The sequence below is a fragment of the Coturnix japonica genome, chromosome 8 (assembly GCF_001577835.2).
Source record: "Coturnix japonica isolate 7356 chromosome 8, Coturnix japonica 2.1, whole genome shotgun sequence".
In the NCBI taxonomy this organism is placed as follows: Eukaryota; Metazoa; Chordata; class Aves; order Galliformes; family Phasianidae; genus Coturnix; species Coturnix japonica.
The window spans coordinates 11867508-11888983 of record NC_029523.1 but is presented as its reverse complement, the minus strand read 5'-3'; the positions used below and the strand labels follow the sequence as shown (position 1 = coordinate 11888983).

The 21476-nt window shown below is 39.0% G+C and overlaps 1 protein-coding gene across 3 annotated transcripts in view; it reads right to left on the bottom strand.

Moving 5' to 3' along the window:
* The window catches only part of ABCA4 (ATP binding cassette subfamily A member 4), a 63594-nt gene that overhangs the window by 9375 nt on the left and 32743 nt on the right, over positions 1-21476 (bottom strand). For all 3 annotated transcript variants that reach the window (XM_015870010.1, XM_032446110.1, XM_015870012.2), the window contains 23 exons: positions 19836-19934; positions 19093-19317; positions 16593-16770; positions 15264-15395; positions 14390-14529; positions 13683-13820; positions 13256-13443; positions 12425-12515; positions 11619-11824; positions 11364-11412; positions 10623-10864; positions 10124-10248; positions 9420-9518; positions 8238-8427; positions 7929-8023; positions 6952-6984; positions 5754-5859; positions 5576-5650; positions 4943-5112; positions 3847-4024; positions 2518-2633; positions 1553-1700; positions 263-386 (listed from right to left, as the gene is read on the bottom strand). In XM_015870010.1, coding sequence (XP_015725496.1) covers positions 263-386; positions 1553-1700; positions 2518-2633; positions 3847-4024; positions 4943-5112; positions 5576-5650; positions 5754-5859; positions 6952-6984; positions 7929-8023; positions 8238-8427; positions 9420-9518; positions 10124-10248; positions 10623-10864; positions 11364-11412; positions 11619-11824; positions 12425-12515; positions 13256-13443; positions 13683-13820; positions 14390-14529; positions 15264-15395; positions 16593-16770; positions 19093-19317; positions 19836-19934 — 3147 coding nt within the window. The remainder of the gene's footprint in view (positions 1-262; positions 387-1552; positions 1701-2517; positions 2634-3846; positions 4025-4942; positions 5113-5575; positions 5651-5753; positions 5860-6951; positions 6985-7928; positions 8024-8237; positions 8428-9419; positions 9519-10123; positions 10249-10622; positions 10865-11363; positions 11413-11618; positions 11825-12424; positions 12516-13255; positions 13444-13682; positions 13821-14389; positions 14530-15263; positions 15396-16592; positions 16771-19092; positions 19318-19835; positions 19935-21476) is intronic.

The window sequence follows — 21476 nt, the reverse complement described above, 5'->3', positions numbered from 1 at the left end:
ACGAAAAGACACCAGAGTCTGGCATTGAACACACAGTTTAACTTTCAGTACAGACCACTAGTCAGGCCCTTACATTCTGGCAACACTATCAACTGTGATTCCTTCTGTGAGGCTGAAATTTCTTACTCATACACCTGATCATGTGGAAGAGGAGGATTTCAGAAACAACCACTAGTGCTTGAAAGTAACACTTCCAACCATCTCACTCAATCTCAGGCCATGTACCACTGAAATACTTTGTTGGTTATTTTATCTTACTTACCAAACCTGGCATACACTTCACTCACAGCTTGGTTTATGGCCAAGTCAATGAGGCCACGACCCAGGCAAAAGTGTGGGAAGACAATCAGCACATTTTTCAAAGTTTTATTAAATTTCAGCAAAGCCTATAAGAAACAGAAGCAATACAGTTAGCAATTCAAACAAGACTTCTTTGAGAAAACATAGTAAAATAAGTGAAAAGTTATTTTTTCATGTCAGAGGAATGGTTTGCTCCACATTTATCAGTGACAGAACAGAATATGATGTACCAGGCAAGGTGCTTGTGAAAAATTTCAGTGGGGAGAAAAATTAATCTTTGTAATGAAATATCCTCCTATGCTGCTGAGACAATGTGTAATTCTAGTGTTAGCTATCACAAACAGGAACTATGAACAAGTATGGTACTTCCATATCATAATATCTTTATTTATGGCTGGTATATTTCCGTAATCAGGACACTTATAATCTTGAGAAGCACCAGTGTCTGGACATAACTACACAGTAGACTGGTACAATGTAGAAATACTCAAAACAGTAAAAGTACTTGTACCAGTCTAACTGCATCATCACTGAACACAGAGAAGGGCAGTTATCCCTCTGTCTTTGAGTCACTGGCGACACGATATCAGCAGTGGAGATATGTTACTAGAGATAATACTCGCCTGCTGTCCCCCAGACTGACTGGCAGTAGACTGAACCCCATGCTGCCCAGGGACATGACAGAGAATGCAAGAATAGCAAGGATAGAATGTATTGTAAAATTGGACCTTGCTACCATGACTCCAATTGAATAAAGATGCTTTTTTTTTTTTTTCTTCCAGATAAAAATGATGCTTGATCAGCACAGTGTATCTGGAAATGCATTGTAAAGAATGACAGGTAATAGGACAGCAGTCACCAATAGGAAGGACGTCAACCTCAGTGGTCAAAGTATCAGCAGCTGTAGAGGCAGTAGTGCATACAGGCTACTAGTGTTTTATAAACTGGTTTCTTTGCCTTTCTAAGAACTACTGTATTGTGTCTATTCTTGTTCTTGGCTAGCAGATCTAAGTGCTACTTTGATGTCATTCCTCATGTATGTGGATGCTTGCTTGCCCAAAATAATGATTGCCCCAGTGTTCACTTCTCTGGGTTATTCTGCTCACCTGTTCCTGACATAACTCAGCAAGTTCCCCATTCACTTATTTAATCTCAGAAGAATGACAAGGTTGAAAAAGAAAGCTAGAGATGGTTATGTTTGGACACTTTGAACAGCTTTTTAAAACCATGTCACAACAAAAACAGTACTTACTGGGTTATTTTCAAATAGCTCCAGGATGAATGTAATGGCACTGCTGTTGATCCCCACAAAGAGATTAATGCAAGACAATGCAACGTATGCAGTGCTAGGGACACTGAAGAAAGAAGAAGCAGGGTACATCATGGGAATTACTGCCCACCTGCATGCAAAAGATAGAAATACTATGATATCTGCTTCTCAGTATTATGTCAGCTGATCTCATAAAAACAAAATGATGTTTTTATGCGCCTGTTGGGAGCAGCCAGGGGTGGGGAGGGCAGGAGGACTGGAGAGCTGCTACCTGTGGGGACATATGCTGGAGCAGTGCATAGCTGAAGGATGGGCACCATGGTACAGAGCCATGTTGGAGCAGTGCTTGGAGAGTTGCAGCCTGTGGGAAGCCCATGTAGGATCAGTTTGGGAAGGACAGCATCCCATGGGAGGGACACCACATGGAGCAGGGGCAGAAAGTGGCTGAAGACAAAGCACTAGGGGCTGATTGCAACCCTATTCCCCATTCCACTGTGTCACTTAAGGAGAAGAGGAAGTAGAGGGTGCTCTCTTTTGCCTGTGACACTACCTGGTGAGTGATATCCCTGTCATTATCTCAGCCCACCAAGCTTTATTCAGCATATTTTCTCCTCCCATCCTTTTGAGGAAGGGAAGTAAAAGAGCGCCATGTTGTTTAGCTACCCACTGTAACTGGGTTAAGCCACCATAGATGAACAAGTTTCATTTCCCAAAAGGACAACATGAAATAGTAAAAGTTCTGTGAAACTGCTTTTAAGGCACACGATCAGACAAAGAGCATATGTAACCTGAATCAGGAAAAGAATCCAGGTCTAGTCTGTATTGTAAAAACTCTATTTTATTTCTCAAAGCTGGATTTCACTAAGTACCAAGTTCAACAACATGAAATCATTGCCATGTGAAAGATAGGGCTCCACACACACAAAAAAAGCACAATGAAGACTCACCCATACAGAAGCAGCAAGGCAACAAACACAGGGAGATTGGTCCGAGAAGTATATGCTTTCTTCTTGAATCCAATGAATATAACCACAACCAATCCAGCACTCACTGCGTAATTCACCTGCCACATCACAGGGTGAATGAAGATCAGTGTGTAAGACCTGAGGATGTTTACAAACGTTTCCAGATCCTATAAATTATACTCAAAGGATTTTGTATTGAGGAAAACTGAAATTAGCAAGCTGGACTAGTTACTCAGGCTTGTGGCTCAACAGGCCTCCAGCAGCACTTTACATTTTTCTGAGACATCTTTAATCAGAAACATCAAAAACAAAACACATTGTTTCTTAGCTTGTAACTTTGGAACTGATTGTTTCATGGTCCTGCTGGCAGGTTGCCCACAGAAAAAGGCAGTGAGTATGCAAGGAGATGTGATTTCTGGTGATGTAAAAGCTGTACAGGAATGAAAAAGCTAGAAACTTGAGCCACATTCCTGGGATGAAGCTAAACTGAAAGATGCTTGGCCAATGCTCTGCTCAATTTCTCTGTTCAGCATTAACAGTGTAGGACTACTGCAATACATAGAGCTCCCCATGAATACTGAAAGGCAGCATTTCACAGAACTGCTAACTCCAGTTAATGACTTTGCACTTTGCTGTCAAGGGCCATGACCAAGCAGAATTCCTGGCTGATGGGACATTGCTGTGACCAGCAGGATAAAGAAACTCAGAGATCTGCTTCTTTTCCCTCACTTAATATATTCATGTTTTGCTTTATCTTCTAATTAAAAAGCACTTTCTAAAACCCAAAAAGTTTGAGGCATTTCAATAATTTCTCTTTTCTCCTCCTCTCTTCTCTCATATGTTCATGCTTTTCTTATTGGATAAACCCTTGGGCTCCATCTTTATTGAAAAACAATAACCATAACACAAGCTCTTTGCTGGGCCTCTAGTAAGCAAAGAATTTATTCCTTTAAGAGGCCTGGGGTAAGAGGATAGCTGAACCTTGCCTAAGCATGCCTTGTGCTTTCATTTGAAACAACACAATGAAAATGATTCAATGGCCTAAACAAATACATCCACATTATTTTAGATACCTTAGAGTATTTTGTCTGGCTTCCAGCTGCTGTTCCAGCAGCTGATGAATCTCCTGTTTAAATATCTTGAATATGTTGAAACACATAAGTTTCTTACAGGGGGTAGGGTCTGTGACTATATTCTGGCAAAGGCGCTCTCCCCTGGTATGTAAAGTTGCGTATGCTTAATTCTGATTAATTTACTGATTATTTCCTAGTTAATGCTGCGGACTACAAAATGAGACCCACGATTACTCACTATGTCCCACATGAAGTTAGTTAGCCAGTAGATAGCAGGGCTAACACCACTAACAAACTGGAGGTGCTTGGCTTTTGTCACACGTTCTTGAATCAAGTATAAAACAAAACTAGCTGGAATAAAGGACATGGCAAAAATCACACAGATGGCAACAACAGCATCCACTGAGGTGGTCAACCTACAACAAAGCACAAGAAAGAACTGTGAGTAAAGGAATGGATGCAACATAACACTGTATCAGCATTTGGGAAAGCTGGTGGAAATTTTAAGATCTAAAAGTAACAAGGTTATTGGATAATTAAAAGATTTTTCCAATTTCAAAATGTGCTGATGTGTCTTCCCATATTGCATAAGACAGTAGCTAATTAATGTTGATGATAACAACACCATTTCTTGTTTTTGGTTTTTTTTTTTTTTCTAATTGTCTTCATTCACTGGAAAAGTTTAGCTCCTACATATATCTGTTTAACAGCCTTTCCTGAGTGGTGTGTCTCAAAGTAGGCAATCAGGCACAATAACTGAAGTGTTACGTGAGCTAGGAGAAAAGGTACTTAAAGAGGTAAACCACAAAGTGAGACGAAAAAAAGTTAAGATCTTTTGTTTGTGCTAAGGCAAAAATTTGAACCTAACAGAACATGTTGAGAAGGAAGTTGTATCTTAGGGATGTCTTTTCAATAAACTATGGCTGTATGCTGACGTTGGCACCACGACAGAGGTTATTGACTATTGCCTACCTGTAGTTACTTAGAAACAATTTCTGACACCTTTTTCTTATGATCTCTACATGTTTTCTCTAGGAGATCTATCAGCTTTGAGATGTGAACGGAGACTTCTGAGTCTGACCTTTAATCTTTGGAATCAAAAGAAACATGCAATCATGTATAACCAATGGTCATAGCTCCTACATTGGGTGGGAACAAATATTTAGAGAAAAAAGAACAGATTGTATATCTAATTATTGGTTGGAGAAAAATTTTGAGTAAATTATTCCATGTTCTATCATCCGAACTATCTCTCCTCAGAGTGTGAGCACACTGTAGGTGGTAAGCTGACAGGAGAGGGAGGGGTAAAAGTCAGTAGCAAAACACAGACTTACACAGTGACTTCAGAGAGCTGTTCCTTAGTGAGGTTCAGAGGATGGTTTACAACAGTGATCCCATATTCCTCAGGGGCTTGGCCAGTCCGCAGATTAGCTCTAAGGACTGCATTATTTGCTACATTAAGGAAACTAACCATAGCGTGCCATCCTTTATTGTTAAACCACACCTAAAAGAGTCAGAGAGCATATATTCATTTAAGAAGCTTTCACTAATAACCCTGAGATGCAGGAGAACAGTTGGCTGCCTTTTCTTTTCTTTGGTGGCTGCTGTCAGCAGGGAAGACTCTAGCATCAGGACTTGGTAGTGCCTAGGCTCAGTCCAGCAGGAGGAGCTCATATACTTTGCTTTTAGGAGGGTGACTGTCAAGCAATTGTCAAGTGATCTTGATGAAATTTTAAAGTTCAGCAGAATGTGTCCTACTCAGAAGTATTTAGAGTAGCAAGAAGTACTAAGAATATGGGTTAAGAAAAATCTTATTAGAAATAACTGCAAATGCATTAACACTATTATTACTTATGATAAATACAAGAATTCAGCTCTTCACTCATCTGAGAATTCCACCATCAGTACTCTTATTATTTGAAGTCTATCTCAAGGAAGAAAGTTTGTAGACTATTTCCAGCAAATACCTTAATATTATCTTCAGTTTCCATGTATTTAAGGAAATTAGAAAATTCTTTAGCAGCAGCCAGTGAATTTCGTCCCTAAAATAAAAAAGGTTAAAGACCAGTTATCTGGAGGAATTCCAGTGCTGAAGGATTTCAGCTTTGTAACAATTCTTGGGTAAAGAGACCAAACAAATCTTACTCCTGTGACATTCATCATTCGGCCCAGATTACTTAAAAAATTGACAACTTCATCTCCAGAAACATGAAGGACGGGAAGCTTTCCTCCTATAGAAATTCCTCCATACCTAATGAGGAGAAACAGCAACATCAGTCACTTGTATCACTGACCCAAACTCCGTAGATTGATGCAAATACTGAAAAGTCATTTAGTATGAGTTTGATTTACATACGATACAATTTATGTATAACAATCTCCAACCTTTTTTCTAGCAACTTGTAGGAGGTATTGTATCTTTATAGTACTTTCAAATAGTAATTAAATCCATCTATGAGGGATCCATGTTGAGATCCTGAAAAAATTATTATTCAGATAGAATACTTTGGAAAAAAGGTCCTGTTTATAGCTCACAATCTCTGTATTAAGATTATTAACAGACAATATAACTACTTGGATGACATGAAGGACGGAGGTCAGAACATCTCTCCTGAGAAGAACAGGTATTAAACAATACTGGTGTTAACTGATAATCTGTAATAATAAATACTATTGAATGATATTGATCAGAATTTAATTCCATAGAAAGTAACGTTTGCACATGAGCAAGGAGATAATCCCTGAAGGATTATCTCTGCAGCTGCTTCTACCCTTGAAATGAATTCCTACTGCTGATGAAAAACCCATGTTTTTCAAACTAATCATTCATTTTTCTAAGTATCTCCAAGTGTAGTGTAGACATCATATTGGGGCTAAATGCCTCCAATGAAAGCACTGAACACTAGTGGAATTTGTTTTATAACTATTGCACATGTTCTGAGTGGGAATAAGGAGCTGCATTTGCTAATCCTCTGTATTTGTCAGACTGCTGCCCAGCTTTGTCACCCGAGGTCTTTTTTTTTTTTTTCTGCTGCACTTTGAAAGAGTCTCATCAGAGCACTCACACAATGAAGTGCTGTATTGTATTGTAATTCAAATTCCACTAATCACACATTGTAGATAATAAAATTGTGACAACTCCTTTGTTTGTCTCTGGCCTTTACACTCGTGGGTTAGTCCGAACAAATACAACCCACAATCTGTTTCACACTGCAATCTTCTCTTTGTTCTACGCTATCTGTCACGATTCCCCTTGTCCATTCAGAGAAACATTGTGATTTCTTTTAAACAGAAATTCTTTGGTTCTTTATTTACTATTGCAGTCTGTAAATTGGTTTCTTACCTTTGCTCATTGACCCAGTATTTGCTCTTCAAGCTGAAACAGACAAAGAGAGTCCCATCTCTAAATGCACTGAACCAAAATCATTGATACATTGTCAGATTTAGATGGAAATTAACGGTGATTTCCTATGCTTTGCAGATCTTTAGTTTTCTGATGCATTGGGTTTTTTAGTGTTTTTGTTTGTTTGTTTGTTTTCTTCTTAAATCTCTAGATTACATTGAGTCATTGGCTGTTAAGATTTTAGTTACTCCCTAAGGTGGGCTTACTACTTTTAATTTTTTCTTTATTTTCTGACGTGGTTTATTTTCCAGCTCAAACAGAGACAAGTAGGAGTTCTAAATTCACACATCTAAATCTATAATACACTGATTTTAAAAGTTGCATCTACATCACTTCTGACATGTCCTAAAAGGAATCAGTCAAATGCAGTTGGCACATAGCAGATGTGATGGAAACATCAAGAACCTTTCTAGAAATTAAAAAGATAGCAAGGCCTGAATCAGCATTAATAAGCCACAGACAACTGCATAGCCAGCTGCAATGCAAGACACTCAGACAAGCACAGGAACTAACAGTAGGACAGATGCATCTATGTGATATTACCTTTCTCCCCTTAGCACATCAGAGAAGCAAATTATAATTAATTCAGGCAGGTGGTCAAAATGGTGTGGCTACAGTTCTTCAGGGACACAAATCAGAAACTCAGCAATTCACCATTTTGTTCATCACTGACACGGTTACTGCTAACACGGTATGCCATTGACATTGAAACTTAGCTCTACCTATAAAGGAGTAACTGGCTGTATGAACTGTTAAAATAAAAACAGTTTAATTCCCCTAGAATAGACATCTCCTATTCTTAAGTCAGGAATATGGGCATAATGCTCAAGTCTACACAGTGCTGCAACAAATCAGGTGCTATGTTCACAGACAGGTATAAAATGTCACATATGAAAAGCAGAGCAGTTCATGCCTACCTCCCTTTTATCAAAATGGGATATGTTTTCACAAGAAAATCTGAGATATTTCTGTGAGTCAGATCCTGAAGTATTTCTGTGCTGTGCTGCACTCTCTAGGAAAAAAAGAAGAGAAAACTCATTCAGCCATATGAAACTTTGAAGTCTCTAAACCTGTTGTTTGTCAGTAAAACCATAAAAGTAGCTTTATATCAGGGGAAGCATTCAGTTTCATAGTATCACTGAAACCAGAGCAGGTCACTCATTTTCTAGCCCAAAAGTCTACGCAAAGATCAGGAAATCACAGAAATTTTCAATACTTGACACTACCTGTGGTGGTGGGAGGCCTCCAGCTCCTGGAGGGCATTCTGGCAGCATAATGAGTTTCTTGTCAGTGCTGCACTTGCAGGAAGGCGAAGGATTCTCAGAGCTCCACTTCTGATTCAGCAGGAGGCTGCTGAGATTAGGATGAACAGCAGGTATATTCCAGGCAGTAGGCATATTATTACATGGGTAGTTCCTGTGTACAGGAAGAGTCTTTCAGTTGTGCAGAGATAAATTTTAAGAGATCAAGAATCTACAAAAATCACAGTGTTTTCACTAGACACCTTCAGATGTTGTTTAGTGACTTACTAATAACAACATCACTTTCTAGTCCTTGATAAACATAGGTACAATCTCCCTCCAAACTGCCAAATTTAATGACTTTAGATAGGAAACTGAAGAAACACAGGAGCTGTTTGATGAATTAGTACAAAGAAAAACCACAGTGAGGAGACGCCTTTGCAAGGAGACTATCTTTTTCCTTGCTACTTAGTCATGCTGTACCTTTTCTACCTCCCCCCTCTCCCCAGTCTCCCCCCCTTTTTTTTTCTTCTTCTTCCTGGTTTGTTCTGTACAAAAAGAGGAGAAAATAGCCAGAAAAATCAAGTTGTTGGATATTAGGGTTGAGAGAAAGGCAGGAGAAAATGAATGGCAAAGCACAGTGTCACTGTGATACTCCAAGGCAGGCCATGTAGGCCTTAATTTAATGATAATTTTATGTTAAATAAAGAGCTCTACTGATGCAATTCTCAATTCAGAGTGAAAATAAGTTTGAATCACAAAGACTGCCCTATTGGTACTTCACTATCCAAGCAGCTGATGAAGCAGTTTCTTCCAAACATCACTGGGAACAAGAAGAATCTGAAGGGACTTGGATGTGTAAAATACCAAGGAAGCTGTGAAGATCTGGGCTTGATTCCAGTATCTTACTCACACATTTCAAAGTGGCTTAATTCCTAATACAAGGTTACAAGAGCTTCCAGTTACTCACATCTAGCACTGTGAGTGGCTTTTAATTCAGAGGAAATATTTTCTTGTTGTTTATTATTAGATATTCTTGCCTAGAAAAAATCTGAAGCATTGGCTCTAGGAAAACATCAAGCCAACTAATTTCTTTTTCCACTGCTCCAGTACTGTTGGTAATATCCTACTAGGATCTATTTCAATAGATACTAGCAGGCAACTTACAGAAGAGGCTGATTCTTCAAGCAGCGATTTCCAAATCCAGGTTTATTTAAGAAAGCATTAGTGAGGGAGACCATCTGCTCACTGCCGGGACGCTCATTGCTAAGGGAATAAGATGAGACTTTCTCCATTGAAAAAATTCACATTATTGAATAAGAATATACATAAGCAACTGGTGATAATATTTCAGAATCAACTAGCCAAAAAATGGAGCCTGGGCTGAAACAGCTAAGCATCAACATTACAAAACCTAAGATTCTCTGCTTTCATCTTGTTTTCAAAACTGTATTCACATACATACTAATTATAAATAACTACCACAGGTCAAAAGGCAGGTTTGAATCTTGTTCCTTGTAATGTAAGATAATGAATAAAGGAGTAGTTCAGTAGCATATCAGAAACAGTCAAATTTCTTACTGTACTGGATCTCCTGTTAGGATACCTAACTTCTTCAGTGCTGAGGTCATGAACTCAGGTAGGAAAAGGAGAGCACCAAATACAGTTTTACAATTGAGGAATGCTGGTTAGATATACTAGCAGCTGTGCTCCCCACTTGCTCCAGTTTCATACTATTTGAAATTTGCTGTGGAATTACTCCTTTCTTATACTACATAGAATGAGGACAACCTGGCAAGGCAGAGCCTCATGATCCTAAATGCTAGTGAGTGTATATGACAGACATACATTTATTCACTGATTCTTCATACCTGAAGAAAGTAAACTGTTGTCCATAGATCCAAGGGTCTAAAGTTAAGGCAGGATATTCTCCAAATGGAGGAATAATGACTGTAAGCACTAAAGACAGCAACACAAAACTGGCAGGCAGAACAATCTGCAGGGGACAGGAAAAGATCACACTCAGACATGTGCTGTAGAGTGACACACTATACAACTCATACATAAATGAAGACGGGACAGCAGAATTTGGTTTATCCGCTATCCACCAGCTATTTCATTTCCAATGATTTCAGTTAAGACTCTGGTTGTCAAAGAACTGTACTGTACTAAAAAGAAAACACTGGTTGGTAGTGATTAAATCACGTACTTGGTAAGGATTACTGATTACAGGCAGAAAGAAAAACAGTGAGAGGTAGAACAGCTGGAACCATAAATTAGAAATTCCCACCTCTGGGAAAGTGTGCTGGGAAAGACAGGGTTGAGAAAACTGTGGGAAAATAATCAAGGACACCAACAATGAGACAATACCTGAGTTAGGAAGTCCTTGTAGCTGCGGGAGGCATGGTGGAACCGTTTGATGATCAGTGCTTTGAACTGCTGATGTACAAGCTGAAAACCTTTATATTGCAGGGACCCTTTGCCTTCATTTTGATCCCCTGCTGTGCCTACTGGCATTCGAGAAGTGTTGTTGATTTCCACTGGGGTCTGTTCAGCTGCTTTGTTCTCAGTAGAAATTTTGCCAGGAGTAGAATCATTTTCTTGAATGTCTCCTACGTTAAGAAATACACTTAATAATAGGAGCTATCCAGATGAAAAGTTACAGAGAAGATAATTACTTCCATATATGCAGACAACACAGACATATTGCTGAGCTCCAGATTTTAGCAAATGTATATATCACATCACCAGACTGCTTTAATTACAATTGTTACAGTGTGGTTGTACCCAGTACCATCACACTCTTACTTGGCTGGATTAACTAGTTAATTCTGTATGTATTTTATGGACTAATGGTCAGCAAAATACTTCTTATAAAGACAACTGACATCTTGGGTCTAGATGTCACATTTTTACGTGCACAGCTAAGGACCTCATCCAATCCAAGTAAATGTATTTCTGCTAACTTCAGCTGGTTTCTCATATATCATGTCCAGCCCTAAAAACAAGTGTTCACTCACCAGATGTATTTTGGTGAGAATTTCTTAAAATTTGGTATTCAGAATACAGACCAACCATAAGAAAATTAAATACTGATACACAGATTTATACCTGATTTTTGCACTTCAGTGTCAGCTTCTGCTGTGACCTTCAGGAAAACCTGCCACAGACAAACACGTCTGGTTAGGAACAGAACATAAACCTGATCTTGGAAACACAATAAACCATCTTATAATGTGTGATTAATAAATAAGCTGATACCTTTTCAGTATTGCTTATTAATGTTATTTGTTAAAGAACAGGAACGGTGTCAGAAAATGTTTTGGGGACTTACGGTAAAGATCAGCAAATGGTTTAATCTATTACCTCTTCAAGCGGTGTGTCTGAAACTCCAAAACTGCTAAGTCCCAGGTCATCCAATGTTTCCTCCAGTTCTCTGAAGAGACTGGCATAAGATCGCTGTTTAAAGTGTTTATTGGGTAAAAGGTAAACAAGTTCTTGACCGATATTTTCAATTAATTTTGCTTCTGGGACATGATGATGAATTACTTCTGCTAGTTCATTCAAATCTCCTGTGAAAAGTCAACAGTGTTCCGAGAATGAATGTATAATCACACGAAGCATGATTTCAGAAGCTGTTACTTGTACCATACAAAAAGAAACTGTTCTATGATGTAACTTAAAGATATCTCAAGTTAATTCTGTACTAGATTGACAGGGCCATGTTGCTAATTATGGTTTAAGAACTATGTAGCAGGAAACTACTTCAGGTCTGTAGCAAGACACAAGACCTTCAGGAATACCTACTCAATTTCTTTGACATGCAAAGATGAAAATGGCTTTTTCTGAGAAGAGCCACTTTTCTTTGCTCTAGACATGCTTCAGTTTTCATTGTCAAATTACATACATTGGCGCAGAGTTGTTGTAAATTTAGTCTATACTTCCAAAGCACACAAGCTTTCAGTTCAGCAGCTGTGTCTGAGACTATGTATCTCTCTCAAAAAGGAACAACGGTATGTAAAAGCATGAAGCAACTTTATTGACTGTTACTATACAAATGTTAGACAAGTGCTGGAAAAGTGGACCTCGGCAGCAATGATCTGTAGGGTGAGACTGCAGCACAATGGGAGACAATGCCATGTGCCAGAATGCTAAACCATCCCACTTCTTACCACCTAGTTCCTGCTCTTGAGTTCCTTCTTCGTCATTGTGTGCGCAGCTGGAACAGGAGCAGGAGCACTGAGATCCACAGCTACAAAGTGACTGGCACAGACAAGCAACAGAAGGAAAGATGAAAGTTCTTCAGATACATGCAAATAAGATGTAAGGGTTGACCAGTTTGAGTCAGTGAAAAGTATGTAAACTGGAACACATCACACTGAAAGTCATTTGAGGACTGGATTAAGAGACACAGACAACATAAATCCTCTTGCACAAGTTGTGTCTGTCAGTTCTAAATTACATGCAAATGCCTGAGGAAATGCAAAGAGCAGTGGCTGTAAGTATACACATCCTGCTGGTATGAAGTCTGAAAGACCTAGCAACAACAGAAATAATCCAGATCCATACTTCTCAAGCTGTAGAAAGCTGATTAGCTATTAATTAAATTTCTACTTGCCTGTTATTTGAGCTAGTTCCAACAGAACACCATGTTTACAACCAGTGTTCTTCAGGCAGAAAGACCACAATATGCACAAAGGCAACTTGACGGGTAAATGCTTTAACATGCATAACTGAAGAAAGTGAACTATAGACCACTGAATGCTTCATGTCCACTTAACAGGCCCTGTTGAATTTACATTTATAAAATCAGATAATATCATTATAGATATTCTCATACAGCTATATAATTTCATGAGGTGTTACCAAACTTTGTCATCACTTTCTTTATTCTGAAGTCAGTTTTATAGTCTCAAGCAGCACTTGATTGCTTTCTACCTTGGTGCAGTGCATGAACATGAACTTTTCAAATTATACATGCAGGGGCAAAAGTGCATACTTACTACATTCCTTCCAGTTCTGGTGTTCTTCACCTTGCGAACCAGGGTGAGGTAAAAGCCAGATCCAAAGCAGTTCTTTAGGAATACAGGAGAGCCTGAGCAGAAGAGTTTCCCTTGGGATATGATGGCAATCCGGTCTCCCAGGATGTCTGCCTCATCCATGTGATGGGTTGAGAGGATGATGGTTCTGCCTTGAAGGAACAAAGACTCTCAGGAACTCAAAATGGTGCATAATTTTTCGTAATTAATACAGTGTTTTTTCTTTACCACAGCCTGTACTCAAGGTTTGTCACGCCCACAGTAGTCTGCTCAAAATCCCTATTTGCATGTATGCCCTGCACAAATAGTTGTTTACAAAAACAGGCACTGTATCTGTACAGTGTCTGTGACAGGTTTTAAAAAACTCAGTTCACTCATTCAGGCCTCTTACCTGAGCGGTACTTCAGCAGAAGATCCCAGATAGATCGCCTAGAATATGGGTCAACTCCAGAAGTGGGCTCATCCAGGACCACCACTTTCGCTTCACCAACAAAAGCAATGGCAACAGAGAGTTTCCTTTGCATTCCACCTAAAAGACAACAGAGAACTTTTACTTTTAGCATTAAAGAAGTATTCTGCATTACTTGCATTGACCCAAACAGGGGATCAGGGGACCAATTTCTTGTGTTCAATAAACGTTTAGATGTGATATTAAGAGGCCGGGTTTAGTGGGAAAATACTAGTTGTAGGTGAATGGCTGAAATAGATGATCTTGGAGGTCTTTCCAACCTTGGTGATTCTATGGTAGTACATTATTTAATCTGCCTTGAAATGATAGACGTATTTCGCTGTTTGTATTATGTATTTGTTTTTTGTTTGTTTTTCTTACACTGATGGATATATTTTTGACATACTTATTTAAATAGAACAATTTTAAGTATGTTTGAATTTGTCATATATATAGAAGCAGAAACTTTAAGGAAAAGTAATGTCAACTTTATTATTTGCAAGCTGCATTAAGCAATTTCTTTGAGAGTGAGGACTGCCCTAGTGCACAGTGATGTGGCAAAATACAGCCTTCAACATGGAACTGGAACTCAGTATTGAGTTCTTCACTCAAAGGCAAGAAAAAGAAACGTAAAAAAATCTGGTGGGCACCTGACAAATTCTGAGCTTCTTCATTCCTTTTATGAGTGAGGCCCATGTCTTCTAGCATCATTTCCAGTTCTTGCTCAGCTTCATCCCTGGATCTCCCCTTCAGTTGGGAGTAAAACAAGATGTGCTCCTCTACAGTTAGGCTGTGAAATCAGACAGAAAGGCACCAAGACAATTTAAACCAATCAGCAGATTTTTTTTCCAAAAAACAAAAAAAACTAACACCAAAACTATAGCTTTATTTTGCTGAAAAAGGAGAGGCTGCTTTACCCCAAATCTGAATCACAGATACAGTTTAGAGAATCAACACGCTTCATTCAGATGTCATAGGAGCTTCCTCTGCCTTTTCAAAGTAGAAACTGCTACCAGAGGAACAGGCAAAGTAGGAATCAAACTACCCATAGGCCATAATGAAATAGAATCTAACATGTGAAACAACACTGAGGAAGAAAGGCTGCTGCTGAGATGACCACAAACTGATGGCAGTGAGGCTGCAAATCAACAGGTAGCCAGCTGTTGGGTGGTAGTGCAAAATGGGCATAAAAATATCCTGCTGCTGCACTGTTGGTCCAGATTTTCCTCTTTTAGGAAAAAAAAAGCATCCTACAGTACAGTGCATGAGTCTCCAGGCTGAACTCCTTCCAGTTCACACTACAGCATAAAATAACAGTAGCAAGAACAGTCATTTTCTCTGCAGCCTTCTTTGTTCCCAGCTAAATGATGCAATAGGATTCTACTGAGGACCAACAACAGCTATCCTACAGGTGGGTTGAGAGTTAGTACACCTATGCCAGCACAGCAAGAGAAACCACACAGGCTTTGGTGATAAGCCACTTGGACACCTTTACTCAGAAAGCTAGAATGGAATGATACATACTGATTAAACAGGATGTTGTACTGAGGGCACATTCCTAGTCTTTGTCGAATGGAATCCATGTGAGTTTGAATATCCAGGCCACCAATCAGCACAGTTCCAGAGGTAGGTGGGAAGAGGCCTGTCAGTATCGACCTGGGGAAAAATAAAATAAAAAAAACAAAGGAGGAAATGCCCACTCACCCTTCTCTCTGTTCCAGATTAGAAAGACATCTTGCATGATTCCACTAGATGGAGTGTGATGACTTCTTATTATGGGCTTTGAAGAAAACTCCAATGGAAAAAGCAAACGTATACATACTCTTGCCGTACTATAATGAGAATGTTGTGGATCTGCTACTGTGTTAAACTTCTGATAAACCAGACTGTGTGGTTCTGTTTCAGAGTAATTTACTAAGCATGTTACACCACTCCTGTGTACAAATGGGTCTAAGATGAAGCCCAGTAGGAACAGTTATTTTTTAAGGTCTCTAGCCATGCTGACTGGCACATACCCTACACACTTATTTTCTGTGAGATGGATTGGGGCAGAAGATTAGGTTGCAAATGGATGGTATAATAGATTTTTCTGTTCCCAAAATTTCAAAGCAAAAGACATTTTTGTTTTAATCAAGAGAAAAAAAAGTACTTACAAAACATTTATAAAATTTTGAAGGCAATTTTCAGTGCATTTGAAATAAAAGTCTTTTTAAATTAAAAAAAACTAGAGAGCATTGTACCAAAACATTTCCATTCTTTCGACACTTGGTGAACTCATCACAGACTGATTAAATGCTTTGTAAATCAATTAATCCTATTTTGCCACATATAGTCTTGAAGTCTGGCTTCCTGGGACACCAGGGTTGTAGAACTAAAGGAGTATTTTAATCTGGGTGTAAACTTGAATGTACACAACCACTTTGTTTAAAGAGGGTATGAATTTATAAACCTTGGCAAAAAAAACCATCACTGAAAAGTCAGACAGAAAAATCAGAAATGTGCAAACTGTGTCAGCCTTCAAATCCTCAGCTTTATCAGTCAGAAGAGCTTTCTCCCTTTTTACCTAGTGGGAGCTTGGACATGTAAAGTGAATGCTGGGGGAAATAATTGCTTCGTACTTTCTATAATTTCACTATATTTTTTCACACACTCACTGCCTTCCTCACAGAGCTTTGGCAAGTCCAAGATGCCTTCTCTTTGTCTAGGGACAGCACTTCCCTGTCTGGGAAAAACTTAATACTGTGTGCCAGTCTAGCTGCAGGCGTTGTGAGACAAGGGAAGAGTGAAAAAGGAAGGCTGCTCCTCAGGACTTAGAGCACTGCCGGGGATTTCTGCTTTAAAATACAGACTTACATGGTGGTTGTCTTTCCTGCTCCATTGTGACCAAGGAAGGCGGTGATCTGGCCTTCATAAAAAGTCATATTCATTCTATCTACTGCTGGCTTAGGCCTATTTGCAAAAATCTTCACCAGATTCTGAATGCATACTCCTGGAATCAGTCCTGTAGGCTCAGGTTCACAGAAGGTATTTACTTGAAAAGCAAAAAACAAAACGAAACAAAAAACCAACCATGAATGAGAAAAGAGTACAATGATGTGTTTATCCTTCCTTTGATGATGACACACCAGTAAGTGCAGAGACAACAGTACATACCCAGTAAAATATAGCATCATGTGCCAGGGCCAGATTCTCCAGTCACACCAGTATCTAACTGAAAAAAAGTCTTAACTGCAATTCAGTTTACTTAGATTCACCCAGATACGAGTGGTAGAAGAAAAGGAGCCCAGAAATACAATGGTCTGTGGAGAGGTAAACTCACTGGATCAGGTGGAGCTGAACAAGCTTTCTGTTTACACTGTGTAGCAGAAGATTATTTAAGACAGTTGTCTACAGATACTTAGATAGGTGGAGAGATTACATTAAACAAGCAGCATGTTGCCTCTCCAGCCAGGCTGAAATCTGCCATTCAAATAATCTGCCCAGCTGTGCATTCTTTTACCATGATGCTTTTAAAAAACAACATTTGCCTTTAATCCTAGTAGGTGAAATTTACCCCCCTTGCTGAGGCCAGCTCAACACTTAGGCAGTACCTAACATGAACTGGAACACAGAACGGCTACCTCTCAGGATAAAAAAATGCACTATTATAAATAGCACCATCAGATTTTTTATTGCATCAACTTCTAGACAAAGCAAATTTCCTTTTAAGTAAATTAAGCCCCTGGGCAATATGAATTATGGGAGTTGAGAAATTTAAGTAAAGACATCCCCCACCCCCCACCCCTCTGTCCACTTTTGTTTACAAAGAATACTTAAGGCTTTGCAGGAAGGTTTGTTTTGCAATTGCAGCTTACTTAAATCATTCAGTACCCAGCAGGCTTGTGTGGAGAGCAGCCAATACCATCTGGGTGAAACCAGCCCCACCTCCATTAGTGGTTTTTAAGACTGTTATTACAGTGCTTGGGAAAAGTCCCAGATACATTGTGCACTAGAGAGCTATATATACTAAGAAGCAGATGAAACAACTCATCTAGATGAGGTAGACTTATTTGAAATAAAATCATGCTTATAAAATACTTTTTCTTCTGCCTTTTGAAAGAATCCAGGCTTTTAACTCAGCAGACCTGAAAGACTAATTGACAAGTTCTAAGGCAAACACTGATGATCTCCCCCAGTAACTGTTTTGCATCGCTCAAAAGGTATCTAGCGGAAGAACATTCCTTTGTTCTGATTCTATGTCCTCAAAAAAATTTTGGACAATCTAGGTCTGCAATAGGCAGCAGCACTTGTAGGGGATGTAGATGGAGGCTTTGCGATGTGCGCAAAGTCCATCAAACAGTTAGAACACATTTATACTGTCCGCTGTGCTCTGTTAACTTCTGCCAGTATTGATCTGCACCAGAGTCAAGCCATTATAACTATTTCCCACCCCATTACTATTTCATAAAGTACCAGTGCTATCATGAGGCCATTTTGAAAAGTATCCTTGGACTATACCAGGGCTACTCTTGGCATCTCTATCCTTCTCTCAGTTCCTGTACAGCTGGCTGAAAGGAAAGGAAAGCTTCTTTGTGCCTGCAGCAGTAGGGCAAGCCCTTCCTTTGTGGTCATGTAGCAGCTGGAACCAAGGAGCTGATGAATACAGCACCACAAAGATAAGGCAGTACTAGGAGAAGATTGACTGGGTAACCTTTGCCCTCTGCCTGTCTTTTTTCTTTTGAAGTCCTGTCCTGTTTCTATTCACACCAAATGCAAGTTCTCAGTGCCTACGTGAGGAGCTCTGATGACCCTATTTTTAACTCTGGCTTCCCAAGGGAGATCTGTCTGTAGTGGTTACTTTTGCTACAGAATCCATATGCATTCCTCTGAGCACCACATGCAGAAAACTCTCCACAAAAGAAGACACTGACACTTAAAAGCAAGACAGGTCTTTCAGTAATACTTAGGTGGTGGCTAATGTCAGCATCAGAAAAGGCTACAGACAGATACACAGCATTTCAGATAAATCCTTTTGAAACCAGCCTTTATCCTCAGATGCAAGACATACTCAAGAGAGGCAATAAATAAATAAATAAATAAAAATAAAGTGGGGGGTGGGGAAAGGAGGCAGGAGGGAACAATACTCTTCTCAGCACAAGTATTTCTATTGAAATTTTGGTTCTGTTTAATCCTAGGATGTAAGTGTATGCCTCTTGGATGCAGGGAAGTGAGAGAGTAGCTGGGAGAATTAAGCCTATCTCTGGTAGTCACACACTATCCTCTATAATGACTCCAATCATCCCCATGTCTACTTGGTTATTAAGTACAATGAGTACAGTGTCTGAAAAGTACTCAGATTGCTCTCTCTCCTTACTATTCATTTCATCTTTGTCCTGGACATCTGTCTTAGGCTTCCCCTGCTCGCCGAGTTCTTTTTCTCGTTTGTGTTTACATTGTTTGTTTTTACCATCCTTCTTCCCCTGGTTGCCATTCTTTTCTTCTGCCTTTTCAGGTTCTTCAGATTTTTTTGTTCTGCTTTCATTCCTTTCCTCATTCATGGCGTTCTGATCCAAGCAACCTTCTGATTCTGAAGCTTTTTCTATATAAACAAAAAATATCCGACACTTAATCAACTAAAACTTACCTTCCTCTTTGGAGGTACTTTGAGGAAAAAAAGGTAGTCCTAAAATTTGAGCTTTGCAGGAGCATTAATCATCACAATGCATTACTGAAACTATCAACACAGTACTTCAGCCCATCTAGATGTGGGAGTCTCAGTGTAAATAACATCATCACTGTTTCATTCTGACTAATTTAACAAATGCTATGTTGGGCAACAAGAACTCCTTGAATGTCTCGAAAGGTTTTAGTTAGAGAGTGGGAGGCTGATGATGCTTGTTAACTCATGCTTTAAAGTCTCTTAGATGGAAGGCTGACTCACCTCTCTCAACTCTAATAATCCCAGGCCACTAGAAGTTCAAAGGCACCTGCTGAGATTCCTATTACATGGCTGTCCCCAACCTTTGCAGCAACTTGTGTATTGGAAATGTTATTGTACAGCCACTCTAAGCAGATTAGCAGTTTTTAAGTTATTTCTAAAGTTTTAAACGAACTCACCATCAGCTGTTGCTGTTTTTTCAGCTTTGGGGTTTCTAGAACCAAGCCAGTAAGACTCCTGCAAAGGGAAATACCAAGGCTGTGGTAGGCCGTAGTCCCCTGCAAGAAAAATAAGAAGGTGATGTGTACTTTGCAAGCACATTCTCCAGTGAACACAAATTAATCTAGACAAAATCTTAATTATGATTACAAACACCTGCAGTTCCATTAGTAGTCAGTGTTAGATATCAGAAGGCCAAACCACTTCACCAACTACCTGGTAGAAGAGAGAACAGATTTTATTTGCTTTTTTTTTTTTTTTTTTTTTAATAAACAGGAGTAAGGAACTCAAAAATGAGTTCTGATTAACTCTATGTTTTATTAAATAAAATGTGGTTTAGTTACAGAACAAAGGTATTCTCTACCTGAGGACAATTTGAAACTTTGCCAGACAGGGAGCAGTTGCCAAGGCACATTCTGATTACTTAAGATGAGATCCCAGCCTCATTCAATCATTTTCTTTTAATTTTCCCTCAACACTCGAGAGCTGACATGAGCAAAAAACTCACTCATGTACATTTATTATATTGGGCCTGAAATCAAAACTGGCAGCAAAAAAAAGAGACTCTAGCTACTCTTCTAGCATGAAGCCTTCTGGGAAAAAGTGACAACTAAGTAAACCTTTTCTTAAATAGAAACTATCTTTTTAAGTGAAAAGCTTGAAAAAAGAAAGTACAGTAACATTATCAGTACTTGCTGGACCAGACAAGAGTTAGTGCCAATCAACACCATGTTCTTGGATCTTACTTATTCACGGAACATAAGGATCTGAGCTGCTGCGTTTAAAATAAGCATGCTTGTGAACCTACACGTCATTGACCTTGTGTTATTTAAGATAAGCAATCAGAACCTTTGATGCTCATTGGTAAGTGGTTAGTTTTTCTGTACTGAAAAACTGTCTATGAAAGCATCTGTATTTTTTTTCTGACATAAAAAATAGCCTTTATGTCAGTCAACCAACTGTGCTCCTGACTAGCTTGTCATCAGGTGGTCATCTGCAGAAGAAAAACTTGAGCAGGAGCTGATCAATATAATTCATAGGATTAACCAGGGAACTCGTATACTACACTACAGCATTGATTTGGAAGGGCTACATGTGTATAAGAGAGAAATACTAAGTAAAATATTAGAGAAACAAAGGAGGAGAAAGATGAGGAGATACTCAAAACAAATACTGTGAGGAACTGAAGCTACTGGATAGAAATGCAGAGAAATACTACTTTTGTATCAGGTGCTGGCAGAAAAAGAAACACTTAGAAACGCAAACAAAGAAAGTTTCTCCTGTTGTTTAAGTTTTCCCATTTTCACAGAAATAGTACATTATGGATACTTTAAAAAACCCACCAGATTTGCAACACAGGCTTGTCCAAAAAAGGACTTTTAGGAAAGTTACTCCATATCAGCTTTGAAAATAAAAAGATAAATAATAAATTTCATTAAACTTCTTTGGGAGGACATGTTTGTTAAAGTTCAAACAGGTATTAGTTTGATACAGCATAGCTCACTTAGGAAAGGACACAAAAATATCAAGATTCAAGCCATATTTTAATCTGAAGACAAAGATACAGATACAGCAATGTGCAAGCACTGTCTTACTGTAGC